This window comes from Prinia subflava, chromosome 1 (assembly GCF_021018805.1).
Source record: "Prinia subflava isolate CZ2003 ecotype Zambia chromosome 1, Cam_Psub_1.2, whole genome shotgun sequence".
NCBI classification, from domain to species: Eukaryota; Metazoa; Chordata; class Aves; order Passeriformes; family Cisticolidae; genus Prinia; species Prinia subflava.
This window is the reverse complement of record NC_086247.1, coordinates 130,663,451-130,684,852: the sequence shown is the minus strand read 5'-3', so window position 1 is coordinate 130,684,852 and position 21,402 is coordinate 130,663,451. Positions and strand designations below refer to the sequence as shown.

General features: G+C 37.6%; 1 protein-coding gene across 4 annotated transcripts in view; it reads right to left on the bottom strand.

Annotated features, from left to right (window-relative positions):
• Window positions 1-4,479: 4,479 nt before the first annotated feature.
• The window catches only part of PEX1 (peroxisomal biogenesis factor 1), a 26,896-nt gene continuing 9,973 nt past the window's right edge, over window positions 4,480-21,402 (bottom strand). For 2 of the 4 annotated variants that reach the window (XM_063412285.1, XM_063412305.1), the window contains exons 8-24: window positions 21,125-21,234; window positions 19,716-19,816; window positions 18,300-18,432; window positions 17,547-17,643; window positions 16,337-16,507; window positions 14,920-15,074; window positions 13,510-13,699; window positions 13,140-13,309; window positions 12,229-12,363; window positions 11,549-11,613; window positions 10,609-10,751; window positions 10,428-10,531; window positions 9,328-9,504; window positions 7,557-7,787; window positions 5,894-6,091; window positions 5,422-5,552; window positions 4,480-4,765 (exon numbers count right to left, since the gene is read on the bottom strand). In XM_063412285.1, coding sequence (XP_063268355.1) covers window positions 4,681-4,765; window positions 5,422-5,552; window positions 5,894-6,091; window positions 7,557-7,787; window positions 9,328-9,504; window positions 10,428-10,531; window positions 10,609-10,751; window positions 11,549-11,613; window positions 12,229-12,363; window positions 13,140-13,309; window positions 13,510-13,699; window positions 14,920-15,074; window positions 16,337-16,507; window positions 17,547-17,643; window positions 18,300-18,432; window positions 19,716-19,816; window positions 21,125-21,234 — 2,396 coding nt within the window. In that variant the 3' untranslated portion in view covers window positions 4,480-4,680. The remainder of the gene's footprint in view (window positions 4,766-5,421; window positions 5,553-5,893; window positions 6,092-7,556; window positions 7,788-9,327; window positions 9,505-10,427; window positions 10,532-10,608; window positions 10,752-11,548; window positions 11,614-12,228; window positions 12,364-13,139; window positions 13,310-13,509; window positions 13,700-14,919; window positions 15,075-16,336; window positions 16,508-17,546; window positions 17,644-18,299; window positions 18,433-19,715; window positions 19,817-21,124; window positions 21,235-21,402) is intronic. The other 2 variants (XM_063412295.1, XM_063412314.1) reach the window with 1 other exon arrangement.

Here is a 21,402-nt window from a genome sequence, read left to right as displayed (position 1 = left end):
AAAAATTACACTTCAATTTTTTTTTTTGCTTGTTTGTAACCGAAAAGAAACCTCTACAAAATCACATGACACACGTTTCTTTAGTTATCTGAGTAGGTTGTTAGAGTAGCATAGTCTCTCTTCTCAGGGTCAGAACAGTATCTTGTTTACAACACTTTGAATTCCATTACGATCTACAGAGAAAGAAACCTGGGTCTTAAAAAACCAAGAACCGTTCTTCATAAAATACAGTCATGGAAGTTCTCTGCATTTTGTTACCCAAAACATTTTGTGCCCAAATTATAAAATCAGCTCTTGTTGCCATAGTTGGACCCACCTGGGTCACAAGACTGAAAAGCTGCAGAGATAAAACTGTACAAGTACTTCAATGCTGAGAACATATGCTGCTTGCAAAATAATAAGGCAAGCATGAAAATCTGAGATCAGTGTTATTGATACCTGCTTTTTAGTTTCTGTAATGTGGCTTTTAATTTTTCAACTGTTAACTGGAATGGGTGACTTTCTTCATCAGTCACCTACAGGAAAAAAATACCAGCAAGAATAAAAAGATTGAATTTTCAAAGAGGGAACTAATGTTACACAATTTATGTGGCAAATACATCTTGCAGTGCTTGAGGGGAAACATTTGCAAACCAAATTTACTTGTAGTATGACAGACTGAGAGCTGACAAATGTCAGCGCAGAACAGTGCCTGCACAGAACGAGTGCAATCCTACACATCTCATGACACCCCCCTGCTGCCACTCTGCAGTCTGAGAAAATGATGGGCTGTCTCAAAAAGCACTGCACAGGTCCCATCTCTTCCCTTGGCCTCAGGTTGCAATTTCAGGTTTGATTGTTCCCTGTAAAGGTCTGATAATGTATGAGAACGGCTCAAGTTCAATCTCACTGAGGAAGGGCCTTTGAAGGGGCTGTATTCCACCCTCCAGCCTTTCCTGGAATTGGTATCATCATAGTAGGGAGCTGGAGTAAGATATCCTCTTAAAACCACCACCAAATGAAATGAACATTTCTGATAAGCATTTCTCCCTCCACCTGCCTGCTCCAGCTGCTCGGGAAGAAGGAGCACCCTGGGACAGCTCTGCAGTGGCTCCCAACCATGGCCACTAGGACAGACTCTTCCTCGTGCTCCATGGTACAGGGGCCCTGCATCCCCTATGGACAGAGGAACAGCCCCGTGTGCCCCAGGCCCCCAGCACTCTGCCTGCTCCCCACTGCAAGGGTTCTGCCCTAGACCCGCTGTTCTCACCAGGACACGGCTCAGTCAGCAGGACCTGCAGTGCTGGACAGCTGCTGGGGAAGGACAAAGAGACTCAGTCACCAAAACGTGGCAGGAAGGACTGGCGTCAGCCTAGAGGCAGATGCTGATGTGAGGGAAGACAAGACCTTTTTCTCCCCAGGATCTGTAGGAAAAACAAGTTTCAATACACTGCCTTCAAGTGGGTTTTTCCTACAGGTTTTAAACCTGTCCTTAATGAAGGACATATTGATAATTTAAAAGTAAAAAGAATGTCTTTTAGACATTTAGAAAATGAGCAGGGTTTTAACTACTGGAAAATGGCCATGAGAAAATGGGATAAGACTTACTTCTTGGCAAAGACTAAAAGAGTAAACCACCAAATAGCTCCTGTTGTAGCCTTTAAGTATCTAAACAAGGTCATGATGCTCTAGTTATAAAAAAATTACTTCAGCACTGCTTTGGCAATATACAAACATTATATTAAAGTTACACATATATTAAGAAATAATTTTATTACTATTTCCTGAAACTTGGCAATAATTATGGCAGTGGAGATTAGCACTGAATCTGTAACTAGTTCATCTGAAAGACCCAGCTACTTCCCAACAGAAAATGGGCATAAAACCATGTGGATGGTTTTAATTCTCCCGATGCTAATGTTGGAATGATATAAACTGGCATTGACAGAATTTTGTGGGTGGTTCCAAATATTTTGGTTTTTATTCTTTGCTTTTTGTTCTACAAAGCTGCTGATCTCTGAAAATAAAGGAAATTGCCCAACACCTGCATGACTTAGTAATTTTTGATTATCCAGTACCAGTGTCCACACTGGGTCCCCACAAGCTCCGTACTGTGCCATAGCTGTGCCTATATAGGGCAGTAGTCACTCCTGCAGAATCCCAAGAGCTGGATTTGTGTAACCAGTGAAGAAAGAGGTCATCTTTCTGCACCCACACTGACTCTGTCCCTGAGGTATCAGTCTTCACTAAGTCATTTCAACCAAGTCAAGCTATTAAAGACTTTTGGAGGCTGGTGTGGGACAGCACTGCTGAGAGATGCAAAATCTGCCTTGGTTACCAATAGCAGCTGACATGACTCTGCTGCTGTTGGACCTAACAGGAAGGCCACATACACGGAAGTCTTACAAAAGCCCTGGCACTGTTAGAGGATAGAGAGGATTGATTTTTCTCACTTCTGTTAATCTGACTTACACTTGCAATCTGAATACCAGCAAACTGATTTAGCATTTCTACTACTGCCTGAGCATCTGGAAGTATTGAATTCTAGACCTCTTTGCTGCATCACTGCCACAGCAGGCTAAATCTTAGTCAACAGATTTCCATTTCACTGTGCCTAAGACAGATTGTTACAGTTTGGGCTATTTTAGAAAAGAGAAAACTCAAGCAGTTGAAGCTTAAAGCCAAACTTCTCAAGTGGTGGCTGTTAGTGGGTTATTCCCAAATGATGCCTGTGAGAGAGAAGTGAATCCTTTCCTGTCAACTGACTGACAAATTGTAATCCAGTCTCCCAAATTCTTTCTATAGGATTAACTCTGCAAGTATGTGCTGAACTCATGCAAGAAACTCTGTTCTGCTTCTGGTCTCTTCAAAGTTCCTCCAGGGCTTATGGATTTATGATTGTTATTTTAACTTCTTGGAAAGTAGGCTTCACTCCCACCCTACTGCATGAGCTTAGGAGCTATTAAATAATAAACAAGGAGTCAGATCCTCATGCAATGATATAGCATGAATGGATTTTACCATTTTCACAGTAACTAGGAGTTATTGAATAAATTAGGCAAGAAAAATTATAAAGTGTATTAGTAAGATTAAAAAGTAAATTCTTTTAATAATTTTTATATATATGTATACACACCCCCCCCCGTTAACTTGAATAAAATAGCCTGTGAAAAAATCAAGTTGATACAATGCTCTTGTTTTGAAATTGTATTTTAAAATATTTGTTTGCATTTAGGCTGGAGAAATTGACTGTGTTTCCTTAATGCCACAAGATGGAGAAACTCCCTGTATGACATTAAGTGCACATATTAGTCCACAAAAATTTAGACTTGTTTGGTGAACTAAAAGCTGAAGTACATTTAAAATCTAATATAAATTATAAAATCCATGTGTTTTGACCAGGCTGTTAACTGTCATGCTTAAAATACTGTCAAGCAGAGTTCTAGCTGGTGACATCTATGAAACATAAGGCTAAGTAATTTAAGCATCCATAGATGTTGCCTATCTTTTAAGTTAATTTCAAATGGGTTAAGAAATCTTTTCTAATTTTATTTTTGAAAATGGAACAAAGTTTGATTCCTTAAGAAATGAGACAATCAATGGCCTTGTGAAATTTTTCCTACACACCAGAAATATTGTTTCTGAAAGAATAAATGTGATTTATGGCGGAATACTATTAAAAGGACCCAACACACTGGATGGGATTTAATGAGCCCCAATGTCCCCAGTTCTTGGAAAAGCAAGTCTGTAAGATTTTCATCATAAGGACTTACCAGATTCCCTCAACACTCAGACATATAAGCTTTCAGCAGAGTTAACTGCACCAACTAAACCAGGATTTAATAGAATTGACCTGCTACCTCATTTTTTTTCCCCCCTCAGAAGTCTTTCCAGTCAATACTCAGTCCACAACGGCAGATCACTTTCAAAACAGGTACATTTTTCCTTCCTTCCCCCTCCTTGTGTTAAGGCCTGGTTTATCTACGTATCAAATAAGGAACACAACTCTTTAACAATCTCCATGGAAGACAACAGTTGTGAATAATTTCAGGATGTAACAGAAAAAGCTTACAAGCATCAGAAGTATTTTTAGCAGTCTCCAGGAAGAAAAGGTAGGGGTAAGAAGGTGCAGTTGTTGTGAAATGCAATTTGGTATTTTTCTGATTAACAAACAGTGGCACAAAACAAGATGCAAGTATCTTGGTCTGGTTTTTCCTGCTATAGCTGGGAAAATATATTCTGGAAGTATTAGTCTACTTGCCTGCTAATATTCATATGAAGTACCACCCTCCTCTAAGTTCTCAAATGGCCATCAGAGAATGGCTTTATAGAATATTTAGAAACCATATTCCCCCATTAATATTACAGTCTACTTGAACAGATTCTATTTGTTGTGAGCAAGTAAGCAGAGACAGGAAATTATTGTTAGATTTTGGCAAGTAAATTGATAAAAACCAAAATGTAGAAGTTTATATGATAAACAGCTAGACAGAACCAGTGTTCTCTCAAAAAATTTAATATCAATCTAAAGAGGATAATTTTCTTCAAAATAAAATGTGACATAATTTTACAGCATCAAAGTTTAAAAGAAACTTATCTTCGACTGCTGCATTAATAAATCCATATGAATATAAATAATCTGATTTAATCACATCTGTCATTTCCAGTTACAGTTTAGCAATTACAAGCAAATACAAGTTACTAAGCTAGAGTCATCTTCTGTCCTGGTCTGAATGTTGCACCAATCTGTACTTTCCTCTTCTTGGGATTCTGAAAATTATCATACCTGGAAACAAATAAAAGACATCAGTAAATTCTTATGAAATGTGGTTTTTGTGTCTGCCTCTTCAGATGCCTTTTAATGCACCACAAACTCCAGATGTTTAAGTAAATGTTTATGGAAATTAAGAGTGCCTGGAGGAGTTATCACCCACAGACCTAACTCAGAGAGCTTCTGCCCTGCTTCATTTTTCTCCCAGCTTTTTGATCTCCCAGTCCAAGGAGATACATTCTCCTTTTCAGTATGTTTATACTTCTACAGATTCTTGCCTTTCTGAAACACAGCAGCTATAAAGACCACTGAGACCACTACAGAGGGCCAAACTCCAGCAATTTGAAAACACAAGGAGCTACTTCTAAGTGGAAGCAGGAAGGACCTAGAAGGGCCAAAGAGCCTCTTTATACTGTTATGGCTTATAACACAATAGCAGGGGGATCTGATCTGTTATTTCTAGGTCCTACATGAATAAGACAACTCATTGGTAAAACAGTTTGCCTTTCCCACTATGTAACCTAATATTTCTTTAAAAACTGCTGTAAAAAGCTATCAGCTATCTGCTGCCAGTTCTTACATTTATTTAAAACTATTGTGTTTCTGATGTATAAGGCATGTTTTAAGATCACATCTCCACTGAATTCAAAATTATAAAAAAAATTACTTACAATTCAGTAAAATGCTTCCAGTCCTCCTGACTAATGGATGGTCTCATCCCCTGCAGAGCAGTCATCAGGTGAGACTGGGTAATAGTTAAAGTGGTCTTGGGAAGCACTGACTGGTGAAGGGTGCTGTCCTCCTTGGAAAGAGAGCCATGAACAGACAATGAGAATTTTCTACAGAAACACAGTGCCATCAGTATCATTAACTATGCAACCTCCCCATTACATGTACAGACAAATGTATTAAACATACAGTCACAACTTTCCCCCCTCCATATCAATAAATAACAGAAATAACTATTGAATTATATGAATGCTAACATCTGGCTTATTTTCCTCAAACTATCACTTATCTTTGCTACTTTTATTACATGGTATTTAATATTACTGCAGAAATTATTTATTGAAACACCAAGAAATGTGGAAAGAAAAACAGAGAAGTGTTAAGACTACATAATAATTTTAAAAAGTGCCATACTCCATTCTTGCTTCTGCAATTGGCCTTGCTAGCACTGACTTCTGTCCTCAGGTGCTCTGCTTGCTGCTCCTGGTTCTCCAGGGAGCCTTCTTGAGAAGCTGCTCTAAGCATTGCAGGTTGTGAGGATGCAACATCTCTCTGAGTGATGCTGGTGAAGTCGTAAGTTATGGAGTTTGGACCAGATAAACACAACGAGCTCTAAAGTGATCACAAGAGGAAATACATTAACTTATTATGGATTCAAAGGAACAACTCTATCATCAGGAATTAGCCTACAGTTCAATATAAGCCTTGCCTCCACTGGCAAAAAGTGTACTTTAAAATATATTACATATGTCATTTTTTGAAAAGATTTAAGTTAATATGCCAAAGTGTTTGGCAGAAGGCCAAATTTGAAAATGCAGTGTTTCATGTCTGAAAAATATATAAGTATTTTTGTAATGGCCCATCTCAAAAAGATTAAAGGTCTGCTAAGTCCATTGCTTTAATTACTTAGGAAAATCAGTGGTTCTGAAATCTGGACAAGTTTATGTAGCTAGCTTTGGAATTTAAATATTCATCACTTCCAAATTCTCTGTGCACTTGATAAGTAAGCACCTTTCCAATTCAACACCTTTAAGAGATCAAAGCCCTTGTGGAATCCTTGCTGAAGAATTTTCACAGTCAGAGGAAAACTAAGTCTTTAAAGTTATATATAATCAAACACTGTGACCCATAATGCAAGCTAAAATACACCAAAGCATCTTAGCAGTCAGTAGTTACTTCTCTAATGTCAAAGTAAGTTATTTTTTGCTTTAAGAATCAATGCAAGACAATTTTGAAAACAAGATTCTAAGAACTTTGATTACTACTTGTAGTAACAGTTCTACAACAGACTGAAATTCATTTGAAAACAAGTTTCCCACAGATCACACACCACTCTGGAATCGTGTGTTCACTGTCAGCAGCTCGGAGGCAGCACTCCCTTTTCTGCTGACCTGCCAGCCACGAGAGATGAGCTGATCACAGTGCAGGTGCTGGGCAGACAACCTGCACATCCCTACCTGCAAACTGGCCAGAGAACATGCTGCTTTCTGTGCAACATGATGCACATCAGGAATTCTGCTGCTTAAAGACAATGATGGAAATTAAGGTTTAGTTCTGTTCTTTTTCACAATTCCATGGCCTGATTATTCTGTTAATGCACATTTCACTGGGAACTGAAGAAGGTTCATTGATTCTTGAGACTGTAGCTTAACTCTTGAAAGCTTTTGTTACTCTTTAGTAACAAAACTAAGTTAAAGAAAATAACAACAAACAAACCAACGACCAAAAATTCGAGAACTGTTTTACTGTTACACTTTGGAAGGGAACAAGCCATTTGACCAGAGAGTAAAATCTAATATGAATGCAATTTGCTTAATTAGAAGGTATTCAGTAGTATTCTGGGATTTTGATTTTAAACTCCTGCAGGGTTGCAGAGAAGTCCATACTGTATTTTTTCAGATCACGTTCCTCCATCCCATTCCTCACTGTGGACTACTAAGTATAATCTGAAGACAGTCTGAAGGTCAAAGCAGACATAATTGTATTTATAAACCAAACCAGGCAAATGGTATGCTTTTTTTCCTGCTTCTCAATTAAAAATATTTAGAAAATTCAAAACATTAAGTGAGTAATTTACCAGTTCTGAAGGAGATCCATTTCCCAGCTCTGATTCATAAGAGCTTCCGAAATAAAGACGATACATGTTGGACCTTGGATCTTCAGGAAGCAAGTCAGACATATCTAAAGAAATAAGAGAGTGCTCTAGCCCTGCTTCACCCTCTATTGCTGAATCCTCTGAGCCACTGCTGTGGTTTAGAAAAACCATGGAGGAGAGACTGAAGTCACTATCAGAACTAGATGCAAAATCCTGTAACAAAGAACAGAACATTGCAAGAGTTAACTCATAACAAACTACAACTGGAAATACATGAAAAGATTTGATATACAGTGCAAATGAGAGTATCAATTTACATTTGACTCTAGTAGTAATCAGTTTTTCTCTAGGAGTATATTTCTAAGTATTTTGCTAAGAAAATCTAATACCTTTAAGAACTTTCTGTCTTCATGCTAGAGAAATAGTTTCAGGAGATAATTTTAAGGTTTTTTTCTTTCCACTGCCTCACACTCTCAGTAACAACAAGTGTTGGGAATCTTCATGTATGTGTTGTGTTGTACCACCTCTGTCTCAACTTTACCCACCAAGCAAATTAGTATCTTGTTTAAAATGCTCTAGAAGGCTGAAGTGAGTCTACTTTTATAGTGCCTAACTGCTGTACTCATTTTTAGTCATAGCCAACACACTTTAAATGCTGATGTGGAAATCAGAATTGCTGCTTTAAGACTGGTGTCTGCAAATCTCTCCAACTGCACACCTCTATCAGTCAAAAATTTCTGAGCACACTCTACCACACATATGGATATTATTTGTGAATTATATATAAGTACCACTGAAGTTCTAATATTTTCTTCCTGCACATCAATGGACTGCCTTGTGCTCTCTCTGGGGTGTGTGCACACCACTGTGGAGACCACTGCTTCAGACAACAAACTCTTCTTATGATGGATAATCATGAGGTTATCAACTACGTACTGATGCTACAAGTGAAGGGAGTGTTAGGGGAGACATGCTGGAGATCCCTCTCAATACTAAGAGTCACATTCTCAGAGCCCAATTCCTTGGTAACAGCTGGGGCAGAAAGAATTCAAGAGGGTCTCTTCATCTTGCACCCCTGACCCAACCCTTCCCTTTGGCCACCGGGTAGTGGAAGCCATGCCTGCTCCTTTCCAGCTGGAACCAGAGGCATTAAAAACGTGAAGGGAGGTGGCTGAACAGAGGCTAAAAGAGGAAGGATCTGTCAGTCACATGAGGGGTACAAACCAAGGGTGGAATCCTCTATTTTGGAAGTTCATGTAGCAGCTGGTGCCTGGAAGACGAGGCAGAGCTGCCCATTTCAGGTATTGCCATCCTCTTGCCACTTCTCTCCTGACCTCAGTCAAACCCAGTCTGCTGGAACAACTCCCCCAAACCCACCAAGTTCTTGTTTCCTCTATCCTCCAACATGTGCTATCTCAAAACTGAATTTGCTATCTGCTCCTAAGACACTCAGTGTGGGTTCCCTCCTGTCAATCTGTGAGCTGTTCCTCACAACTGTGATAAACACATTTGGGCTTACATAGATCTATTTAACAATAAATATCTATCATTAAATGAAAAAAACACTTAAGAAGTATTTAAACTAATTCATTACATTATTCTTGTATTTTTCTGCAAACATTTTGAAATGCTAATCCTCTGTATAAAAAGATAAAACATAATTTTGCTACAAACCCTATTGATACAATTAACTCTTTCAAACGTATCAACAAAAATAAATAGGACAGACTTCTTTTATATCAGTTTTATTTACCTGTGTTGAACCTAAATTTAAATTTGTATGGATTGCCTCTAATTGGGCATTGTATAATAAGGCTTTTAGGTCAGCCCCTGTGAACTGTTCTGTTTTTGCAGCCAAATCCTGAAAGTCCACATCATTTGCCAAGGACAGGGAATGACTGAGAGCTTTAAAGATTTCATAGCGTGAGTTCTGGAAAAAAGGAAAAAAAAATGTCAGTAAAGCAACGTGGTATTTTCCTTGTCCTGACTGCTGGAGGGTGCTTCGGCCCTGTCACCAGCCACTTTCTCTCTGAGGGAGGAAGGATCTTTTCTCAAGATACTGCCCTGATGCTAGAAAGACACTACCCTAACTAAATGTAGTACACAGAGAAAATATTTCTCTAATATATCAAATCAATATCTGGGATTTTTATATATGAAATACATAAAAATATGAAGGTGATCTCTGCTCCTCATTTGTCCTTTTGTAAAGAAAACTATGATGAAAGCGAAATGCTTCTGTTTACCTGAATGACCTTACTCTAAACCAGAAGTTTAAAATAGAAAAAAAAAGAAAAAAAAAAGAAAAAAAAAGAAAAAAAAAAGTGAGTATATCTATGCTCCTAAGGCACAGGATTGTCATATGTGTTTTGGCATGAAATGATGTGGTGATGTTTGTTAAATGTGTGAACTAATCTGAAAATAAGCAGCGCTAATGTTTTCTCATAAAATGGGGAATCAGGACACACATTGTACCTCAAAAGACTGGCTATGGTTTAAGCAAATGGCAAAACCATTGGATTCATGCTCTGAAGAAAGATGGAGAACATTATCCCCACTATACTGCATCCAACTTCTCTCTGCAGATTAGTTCCCTGGTTTTTAATTTTTTTTTTAAATCACCTAGATCCACAGGATATGACTTGATCCAGGAGACTGTGGTAAACAGCCTTTTCTTTCCCCAGTTTATGTGAATACATTGACATTAAAATCAGTCAGTTTATCCTGTTGTGTAACTGGATCTGGGAAATCAAGTCCACTTTTGAAATGCCATTACATATAAAGAAAAGGAGAAAAAACCCACTAGTGTGATTTTTTTCCTTGCCTCTCGTGTGAAATTATGTGTTTCCTCACCTGATCAGGAGGTGGACAGTACAGGCATTTATCCAGTCGACCTGGCCTTAACAAAGCCGGGTCAATCAAATCCGGGCGACTGGTAGCAGCTAGCACATAAACTCCTTAGGAAAGTGCAGAAAAATGCCATTAATATCTGCTCAACTTCTTCATAAAAAGGAGCACACAGGTGAATTGGTACCTTGCAGGCCTTCCACACCATCTAACTGAGTCAACAGCTGGTTAACCACTCGGTCGGTGACTCCTGTGTTGTCATGACCTCGGCGAGGAGCAATAGAATCAAATTCATCAAAGAAAACAATACAAGGCTTAGCTGCCTGAGCTCTAAAAGGGGAGAAAAACACCTTAGTTTTCTGTTGAAGTTTCATTCACAGATAGAATTGCTTAGAAATATTGAAGGTAATTGCTTTTTGCTTCAGAAAACAGTGGTATTTAATGACAGAATAGAAAATCTGCTGTCTGTAGAATTGAAGAGGTTAGAAAACTGGACTGCAATAGAATCACTGCTCATTTTGATGACGTACTTTGCACTCACATCATCATTTCTAAGTGCTCAACTGTCATATTAATATACACGAAAGCTCTAAAATCCAATCACTGAAGGTGAGTTCTTGGCTTACAGACAGCTAACAAAAAGACTGCCCACCTGACAAGCTGAGAAGCAAAGGCTATGTAGGATATGCTGGCATCAGTGAGCACTGAGGGCCAGTACGAGCAGATTTGTAAAAATGAACTACTGGCTCTGAGGACTTCAATACCAAATTTAATATGACCCTAGGTACTGAGTGTGCATTACTACTTCGAGTACAGTAATCTATCTTCTGGAATAATCTGAAAGGAATGCAGGATGTGTTTTCCAAGATAATTCTATGCTATGAACCAATGCACTGTAGCTGGAGAGGACTGGGAGTTCAGCTTCAAAAGCACATTCCTCACTGGAGTCAAAATGTGCGGCTCTTTAACAATGATGGCCACGTTGAACCTACCAAGATACACCCATCTGATTATTTCAGATGCTTTTATGATCTGATGCCATATCTCTCCTCAGACAACAAAATTATTTATTTGTGCTTCAAACAGTGAAATTTACTGATAACATCACAAATCTTTACAAAACACACCTGTTAAATACATCTCGAACTGCTTGTTCACTTGCTCCAATGTATTTGCTGAGCAGCTCTGGCCCCTAAAAAGATATAATCAGAAAACAGTACTCATGACATGTTTCTTAGTTTTAATATGTAATTCAACATCAGCATATATTTTTTGTCCTAGACTGAATTTTCTTGCAGCCAAGACAGTGTCACCTCTGAACAGAACAGCCAAAGGGTCTAGATAAGCCAGAAAAAATTTTCAAGCACTCCAACTTGTTTACAAGTAATCATTTCCATTTTTGTACCATAACAGAACATGTGTTACATTATATTATAAGGCAAAGGTTTACACTGTATTTTAAAAAAATGTTTAAAATATGTTGCTCAATTTCATTGTCCAGTGGAAATCATCAAAGACCCCCATCAAAATTTGGGGTCTTTTTACAAAAAAATGAGAAACTAGGAACACCTAACAAAATTTTATAATTCTGCCTAATCAATAAAGACATAAAAAAATCTCAGTAATAAAACTGTGAACTTCCAGGAATCAGATGTCCAGACGGATATCCAGAGACAGACAAGTAAAATTTTATACGTGAGTTTCTTATTTCAGTATTTTGCCCTCACAAGCACATAGTTTCAGGTATTATGTAAAGTTATTTCATTCTGTTAATAAAACAAATATATTAAGCTTAAACTCTTGCTACCTTGATGCTGATGAAATTCATTCCACTCTCTCTTGCAACCACTCCTGCCAACAGTGTTTTTCCTGTTCCAGGTGCTCCATACAGCAGAACTCCTGATCTCTGTCGTATGGGCAGGTTTGCAAATAATTCTGGATACTGGAAAAGAGTTTCAAGGTGATATACTCTAAAATAAGCAAGAATTCTGTAATCTCCTGTAACATCACTGACCAGTAATGGTTTTTGTCTAAACAGAACACATGTAATTTATTACATCCCCAGTATTATTCCAACAGCTCATCTGGAATGTTTTCAGTTTGCTGGGGTTGAACTAGGTTCCTAGTTTGAACCTAAAATACAAACAAGTGTGATTTTCTACCAAGAGGAAACAGGCCAGAATAGGGACAGACTAGAGCTTTATATTCTCCATACTGGTAGTTCTAAATTCCTATTTTAATCACTGAATGAAATCATCAAATACAGCATTCAGTCATTTTTCTGTAGAATCAATGCTCAATGGCTCATCTCAACATTCAAGTTTCAAGCAAGGCAGAAAGGCTAAAGTAAAATAAAGTGAGATTGCTGGATTGGTATTCATCTGAAAGAAAATACTCCTCTAGCAAAAGCACTGCAGAAAACAGCTGGAAATGTTGTCTTTACAAGCCTAATCACAAGCCTGCAAGCAAGTGTGGCAATACTCCAACACTGGAGAGCAACACTTGCTGTGTAGTAAAGTTAAGCCACTGCCTTTTGTATTTGGAAGAGAGAAGGGGAAGGAGAAAGTGTTTTCCAGTAGCTGAAGACATCTGAAGATTTATTAGCTACAAAATCAAGCCTCTCATCTTTCTATCCAGCACTTTCCAAACCTTAAAAATAATTCTTCCCTACAAACATTATGTACAAAATTCAAGTAACTAATTAAAGGAACTTAGTACCTTTGCAGGTAACATGATGGTATCCTTGAGTATTTGCTTCACATCTTTTAAGCCACCAATCCTGTCCCAGCCAAGGTCTTTAGGTTTATGAAGGTTGGCATTTCTCAGAGCTAATGGAGTAAAATCTTTCAGAGCTTTTTGAAAATCCACAGTTGACAGGTTCAAATCTGCTTCAAAAAATAAAAGAAAAAAAAATCCTGAAAAAAATCCAAACACACAGACTACCAATAACTAACTCCTTACAATATGTAACAATTAAAGAAATTTTAAACATAGAATATAAAAACTGGGAGTTTCTTTCTGTATTATTCCACCAGTTCTGGATAACAGAAGTAAGACTATGAAACAAAGGATTTTGTTGCCAACATACCACCATTATCTGATGCATTCTGGTTAGAAGCACAGGAATGAATGGCACGATCAACCAGCACAGAAAAATCTCTAGCAACAAAACCTTCTGTTTCCTTTGCAATACACTGGAGGTCAAGATCAGGGAAGTCCTTCAGATCAGAATTCAGTTTCTTCTTTATTATGGAATACAGCATTTCATATCTTTGCTTCTGAAAAACAGAATTGTGCAGCAAGTGTGTATTGAGTTTACTTTTTATATGGAGTTCAGGAATTCAAAGAGTAAATAGGAATGATTTACTAAAATTTCCTTAAATATTTGTGTAACACCAACTCTTTAAATAACAACACCTAAGCAATATAAACAAATGCTAGTTCTTCAGGTGCACTGCAATAAATTTGCCAGTTTTATAACTTTAAATATTCACCTCACCAGAGCTACTTTAAATTCAGCATTAATAATGAAACATCCCTTCCTCCCCATATTCTGCTGTTCTATATCCACTTCTTATGTTTCATGGGAAAAAGAACACATTTCATTTTGTCAGTACGAGCAGAGAATATTTTTGAGATGCAATATATTGTGCTAGATAAAAACACTTCAAATAATTTGGTATCTTTTGAGAACTTTACTTTTCCAGTGATGTCTCATCCTTATTTGAGTATTAGTATTAAAAACAATAAATGCAGACTTAAAGGAATTGGGAGAAAGTTAAACTGCATATAACACAGCATCCCCTCCTCAGTGGCTTTTAATTGCTGGCCTGTGACCAAAGACACAGAGACAGAAACAACTCATGTTAAATACAAATGAGTCATTAGGGGATGAGGGTTTCAAAGCATCTGCCTTCTCCTGCATGAAAGTTAATACTGTTCATTCTTCTATCCATTTTCTTTTCAAATTGGACTATGTTCAAAAGTAGAGGGATAGTATTAATATGGAAAAAAACTTAAAACTGTCCCATAAAATTAACAATTAATTTTAATATAATTTTTAAAATGTTCTAGGGACATACTTATTTCACTGAGCCGTGAAGAAACTGCATGCTTAATTTAATTTCTCTAACTTAATGACTTACATGTTTTACAAAGCTGCTTCTTCAGCATCCCCTTAGAGGTAACAAGGAAACATGCCTATCTCACCTGAGTTAGACAACCTGACTTGTTTTATGTTGAATTGAAATGTCCTCTGAATACACCCTCCTCTTACCACTGAAGAGTGGGGCCAGCTGTGAATTTTCAGTGGACTGTTTTTATTTTTTTTAACTTTATAATGACAGATATAAGTTCTGAGGTACTTAAGTACTTCTAAGATTTCCAGATTTTTTTCTCATCTTCAAGTGTAATCTACTATTTTTGCAGCTGTTCCAGCATCATATTTGAGGCTTCTGGGAAGGCAAACAACATTTTAACCATTTTTATTTGAATTTACCTGATCTGGAGATGGGATACATTTGAAGCACTGAAATATATGAGTTCCTTGTGCTGAAACCAGGGAGGGATGAAGGGAATGCTCAGACTGACTCGTGGCAATTAATGCAATCAAACTCCCCATGGAAATAACTTCTTTTATCAGATCTTTCAAAACTAAACACAGAAGATATTGCTGCATGAATTGCAAGAGAACAAAAATAACCCTAACCCAGAGAGCAGCATTAGTGCACACAAAATATAACAGCTTTGTAACATTATTTTTATTCCCATGTTTACAGATGTTTTTTCAAACTAGGAAAAAAAAGGTATAGTGATTCTCTCTAAGACAGCACATTCCATTAAGAAAATGCCATCAGTAGAGCTTTTTAAAAACTGATTTTGTAACGTCACTGACGGCATCTACTTTTGTGTGCTTCTACTCCCTCCATGCAAACAAAAAAGGAAAGGTTATAGAGAAAAACCAGATCTTAAGCCTATAAAATAAGCACTCCATAAAAAAAAGTAATACATAAAAGTAAAAAAAATTAAGGATACAAGGTAGATCTTCAAGAAAAAAATCTTTAAAGCTCTGTTGTATGCATTGTACCTTTAAGTAGAAGTCATAAGATAACCAAACAATTCTTCATGTAACTTAGCACATTTTTAGGAAGAAACTATAGTAAGATTTTCTGAATTTCAAAAGCATTTCAGTAAAAACTATGCTAACTCCCTCAAACCAAGCTAAGAAATAGAAGGCATTTTTTGCTGTGGCTTTATTAATCTTGGTCATGTAGATTTAATTTGCAACTTAGCATTGCCTAGACTTTCAGGAATAAAAGGGAACCATATACAGGATGTCAAACTACAACTGATCATCTTATTTTTAACATTTGTGGACTGTTACATTGTAAAACAAAACAGAAGTTGTACAATGTGTACCAAGCAGGATGGTAAAGAAGTTGGTAGTTATCTAAAAGAAGCTGGTTCTCAACATCAGTAAGTATCAAACTGATGTATCACTGTAATTATAAATAATAGTGATGGAAAACAAAAAATCTATTTATCAGTAATTGTCAGTTAAAGGTTCATCTGCAGTTTGTAATCAATTGCAACATATTTGAGTGTATGAGTGATATAAAAAAGAAGAGAGAAGCCCCAAGCACTGGCAGTGGTACTGACAGCAGGCATCACCAGCAGCACCAGTGGTGGATGCACATGGGCAAGGACTGCTCCAAGATCCAAAGTGCCTTATTTTGATTCAGCTAGCGGTCCACAAATGCCTACACACCACAACTTGTGAGTCTCTGCCTGAATATCACATGGCCCAGAGACAATAATAGTACAGACAGGATTGTTCAGCTAGGACAGTACAGCTCAGGTGTAAGAATTCTATGATGCATTATATTTCTATCCAGACAAAGGTAGAACAGTATTACCATAAGCAAGTCTATTGCTTTGAACAGTTTCAGGGCTGTTCTCATGCTCTGGTGTAGAAGGTACTCCGACAATGTGATCAAGATCATCCATCAAAAGAATGGATGGTTGTCTCCATGCTGCCTCTAAAAAAGCTTCTTCCACATGTTTCCTTATGTTTACTAATCTTTTTCCTAAAACAAAATACTATTAGAATGACACAGAATATCAGGAAAAAATCACAGTGTTTTGTTTATTTTGACTTTACATCTATAAATCCAGATACAAAGATTAAACCAGAGTCAACAACCACTAAAGAAAGAGTCCACATCTTCAATCAAAAAACTACTAGAAGGTGCCACGTGTTCTAAAATTATATTAATCATCTTTTACTAACCACTATAGAAGCCTACAAATCTAATTTCCAGACCTAAGTCTAAAAGCAGAGAAATATCAGCAGCATTCTAAAATAGATACTAAAAATCCCAGAGCAAATGCTCATTAGCAATCTTTCCCCTTTTCTCTGGTGCAAGGAGCACCAGCTTATGCAGTGATTTAAGCAAAAAGAATATACCGAGGAAATATAAGGGCTCCATAAGAAAACAGTTGAGTATTTTCTGTCCTTGTAACAGCAAGACTATTTAGAAAAGCCAGTGAAATGCAAGAGCAGAAAAATGCCTCCTTCGTGTTCTTCCATCTTTGTACAAAGTAATTATTTTGAACTCACAAAGCCTAAGGAGTCATCTCATCATCTATAATTAAAAATGTTACATGTCTATTGCCAAATACACTAGTTTAGTAAATATGCCACCATACATCAGGTTTCAGTTGGTCATTTTATCCTTCTTTGGTGCCTGTGTTATCCTTTCACTGAATACAGGTATCCTTTAACACTTATGGTTTGTTACAAAACATTTGTTTCAGCTAGCACAGCTCAAAAACCCCATACAGTTCAATTTTTGCAACTTCTTCCTGTTTTGTAACAATTAGAAATTAGCATGCCAAGCATGGTTTGATTGGTAGTGGTATGCGGGACAGAAGCTGATAAAAGTGTGAAATAAACTTACAGTAGCTGTATTTTCATCAGACTGTTGAAGATACTAATTGAGAGGCATCAAACATCCTTGTGAAAACAGCAAAAATGCTAGAAAAATTATTCAGACCACATACTTTGTAACTGTGGCTCTTCATTGTACAATGAACATTCGAGATTAAAAGAAACCATTATCGTACCTCTTAAAGCTTTACAATCAATTACTTCCACATGAGCATCCAGTCTAGTGAAAGCTTCTGTGCAGATGGCCTTTGCTAATGTTGACTTTCCACTTCCCTACAAAAATAAATGTAAACTAAGTAAAGTAAATTGACAGAGCCAATGTGTTTGCTTGATTTTGTCACAGTATGCACCAGTCAACAAGCTGGGGAAGCTGTACACACACGGGGTTTATTCCTGAGTAGAAGTAAATATGTATTCTGCCTCTGAATCACTTGGTAGGGACCAAAGCCCTAGAGTGAAACAAAGATAAATTCAGAGTGGATACATCCAGTACAATGTTCTGGATCTGATTCCACTGAGTTCAATGTTAAGACATCTGCTAGGTTCAGTGACATATGGTATTGAATGGATCACTGTAAGAGGCAACAGGAAAATAACAGTATCAATTCCACTGCCATTTTATGTTAGAACACAAGAGAAAATATGTGCTTATTTTCATTCAAATACTTAAAAGACAAGAGGTGCTTATCATAATATAAACACAAAGTAGATTAATGCCCTATTGAAACTGCCTTGCTGGCATCTTCAAGACATCTGTGTGTGTGTGAGATAATGTTTTACTGAATTATCTCTGTTCAGTTAACTGCTCTTTTTTAAAGCTTGTTCTTTATTCTTTGGAACATGCATAGTATCAGAGAAAACTAACATCAACCCGTTTGTAACCATTGGAAATAATGTGCAGGGGTTTGCAGGAAAGCAGAAGTGAGTACCTTTCCTCCTGTGAGAAGCACCCCTCCACTTCGCAGTCCCACAGCATGAGCAGCCAGCTTTTGAGATAAAGGACGCCCCAGAAGACTGTGGCTTACATGTTCAAATAAAGATGTTCCTAATGTGTCCACTCCTCTGTAGGGGAAAGATTAAACGGCCTAGGGTGGCACAGTGCATACACTGTAGGCAGTAAAAGCTTGCACCATGGGGAAGTTAGAATGCAGACAGACTGTATTCTCAGTTGCCTTTCCCAGCACTGACAGCCCACTATCACAATACTCCAAGCCTCTCATGTCTCCTCTCCCATCCCTTCACATTTGCTACACAGTACCACTGTTTTCTCTTGTACTTACAACCACAGTACTCCTCATTTCTGTCCTCAGCTGATGATTGTGACAAAAATTTTAGGAACTACAGTTCTTTGAAATCCTTACTATTGAATGTAGTTGAACAAGTAAACAGGTGGAAGATACTGGGGGACATGCATTGGCAGAATGCAACTAACAAATTTTGTTTCATTTGAACACGCTAGCTAAAACCACCCCACAGTCCCTTGCTGCTATGTAGAAGTCTGTTCACACTACTTAGAACATCAAAAACCGCTGAACTATCAGTATTTCCTCTAAAGCTCAGTTCTGGGTTTCCATGCTGAGGCAGTCTCAGTTCTGAGACCTTCCATCCTACTGGCAGACACGCTGGAATTTTCAGTATTTGAGTACCTTTCGACACATGAAGTTTTCTATTCACTGCAGTAAGATCATTCAAGACAAAATTAACCATCTGCGTAAGTAGGGTAAAGTCTGAACCTGACACAAGCCAGAAGATGCACAGTTTTGCTTAGATCTGGCACAGTTTCCAAAAAGTCTGCATTCCCACCAATGTTATTTGTCGGATTTTGCCTTTTTCTGACCCAGAGATGGGGCTCCTGAGAGGTGTTTTAAAAACTTTTATTCCATTTTCAGTCTCATGTGAAGGGTGAGACAGTACAGATGTTACAATTCATGCCATCACAATCAGAAGCCAAGCTATTTCCCAATTACAATACATTAGAATCGATTTTTGGCCTATCAGCTTCTGCCACACAATGCTGCTAATGCCTTAAAGCCAATCATCTGAAATAACCCCTCGTGGGTCCTACTACAATGCATCTTTCATAATTCTATTTCTCCAAAGTAACTAGTCTATTTGCAAGGCCATCATTTGAAACTTGTTTCCAGTTCCACTTCTCTCTCAACAATGTCTGTCCTATTCCATGGCATTTCTAAGTCAGCATTTTTATCTCAGTTTGCATACAGATGCATACTCTGTGAGCCTTCTGTCAGGCTTTGAGAATCTCTGTAAATCCATTTCCCACAGTTGTTTTTTTCTAATTCTCATCCCCATTCCATCCCATGTTTTTTCCTACGAAAATGTCTCACCCCAGATCGCTTAGTTGGTGGTATGGAGGGTTCTTGTCTCTGTCAGGCATAGGTGGCTGGTTGTCATCATCAGCTTTTCTACTTACAGGATGTAAAAGAACCTACAAAAAAGGAGAGTAAGGACTTCAGATGAAATGTAACTACAGAAGAAAGCTATGGAGTGACCAGCCATTTCTGGAATTGTGCAAAGACAACGTTGCACAACGTTTCAAGCACAATGTATGTTTTGTTGTGCTTGAAAGAAAGGTGCACTGGTGAAATGGAAGAAGTACAACTACTTCCAAAATACAATCTAGTGTTGACAGTAATTTAACAATGTAAGATTAGATTTTGGGCCAAGTGCTGTTTATAACAGACTGTGCAGCCCACTGTCTCTTCCCCTTCCTGCAGCTTGTTCCTTCTCCTGTGCTACCCCCTGTCCTGCTGGCAGGAAATCTCATGAGGCGGAACAGTGAAACTCTTCAGGAATCTGACTGGGTGAAAAGTAACCTGACAAAACACCTGCCATGGATTTTTCCATCTTGTTCACCAGGGAGCTAGTATGGGAAGCTGGGCAAGCAAACAGGTTGCAGAGGTTCATAGGTAAGAACAGGCTAGTAGGAGATGTTGACACACCTATTAAGAAATGCGTTTTGCTCTTTGATCTCAGTTCCAGTCACTTGAACAATTTCTAAAAGCCTTCTTATACTTTACTTCTAGTAAAAAAAGAGCTTGTTTTATTTTTTAACAGCAATTCCAAATTTTGCAGACAAGTTCTATTCTAAACAGCCAAAAAACACCTTTAATTCTCCACTAAAATTCACTATATGTTTAAAAATGAAAAAAAAGAAATTATCCCACTCCTATAATGATAAACCTGAAGTAACGGGCAGTGGATCAACTGCAATTATTAATGGAAGCAGTAATTCTAATATTAAATAGAAATATTTATTCTCCTGAGAAAGGAAATATGGAAGAAACAGAAGGCACAGAAACTGTATCAGCGAAAAGGCAGGGTGAGTGTGGTAGGTCTGAACGGGAAATGTCTCATCTTTGCCAGAACAAGCTTCTGTTCTGCCAGAAACACTAAGGAGCGGTTTAGCTACCAAGGGAGAGAACAACTAAATATACAAATAAATATAAGGATGTTCAAACTTGGGCATCAGTACAGAAAGTACTGACTTTCCTCTCTTCTAACTGATTTTTCTGAGAGTTTGATTGCAAACTCTGTGACACTCAGTGACAAGCATGGCATGCCTGGAATTTCAGCAGGCCCTCAAGCTACAAAATGGCATAAAGGATGCAGATATAATTTAATGAATAGATTGCTTTAAAAGGGAAACTGAAATATAATATATACAAAATGCAATATATTTTGAACACATATAACAATTTAAATTACTTGATACCTGATACTATGTGATATTTACTTGTATATTTGTCTTTTGCAGCAAACTGGGACTCAGTATAAAAATATCCTCAGACTTATTTTCTTCAACGTGCACAGGGTGTGCTGCACTAAGGACAAACTCTTCAATTCCTGTAGAAACACAATGAACAACTATTAAAACTCCAAGTAAATTAAGTTTTCATTCCTCACAAGATAAGACAGATTAGAATATTACTACAATATAATCCAAAATGAAAGAATAAAAAAGATTCATCATTATCAAAGGGTAACACAAGCTTACACTTTCAGTGTGAAGAG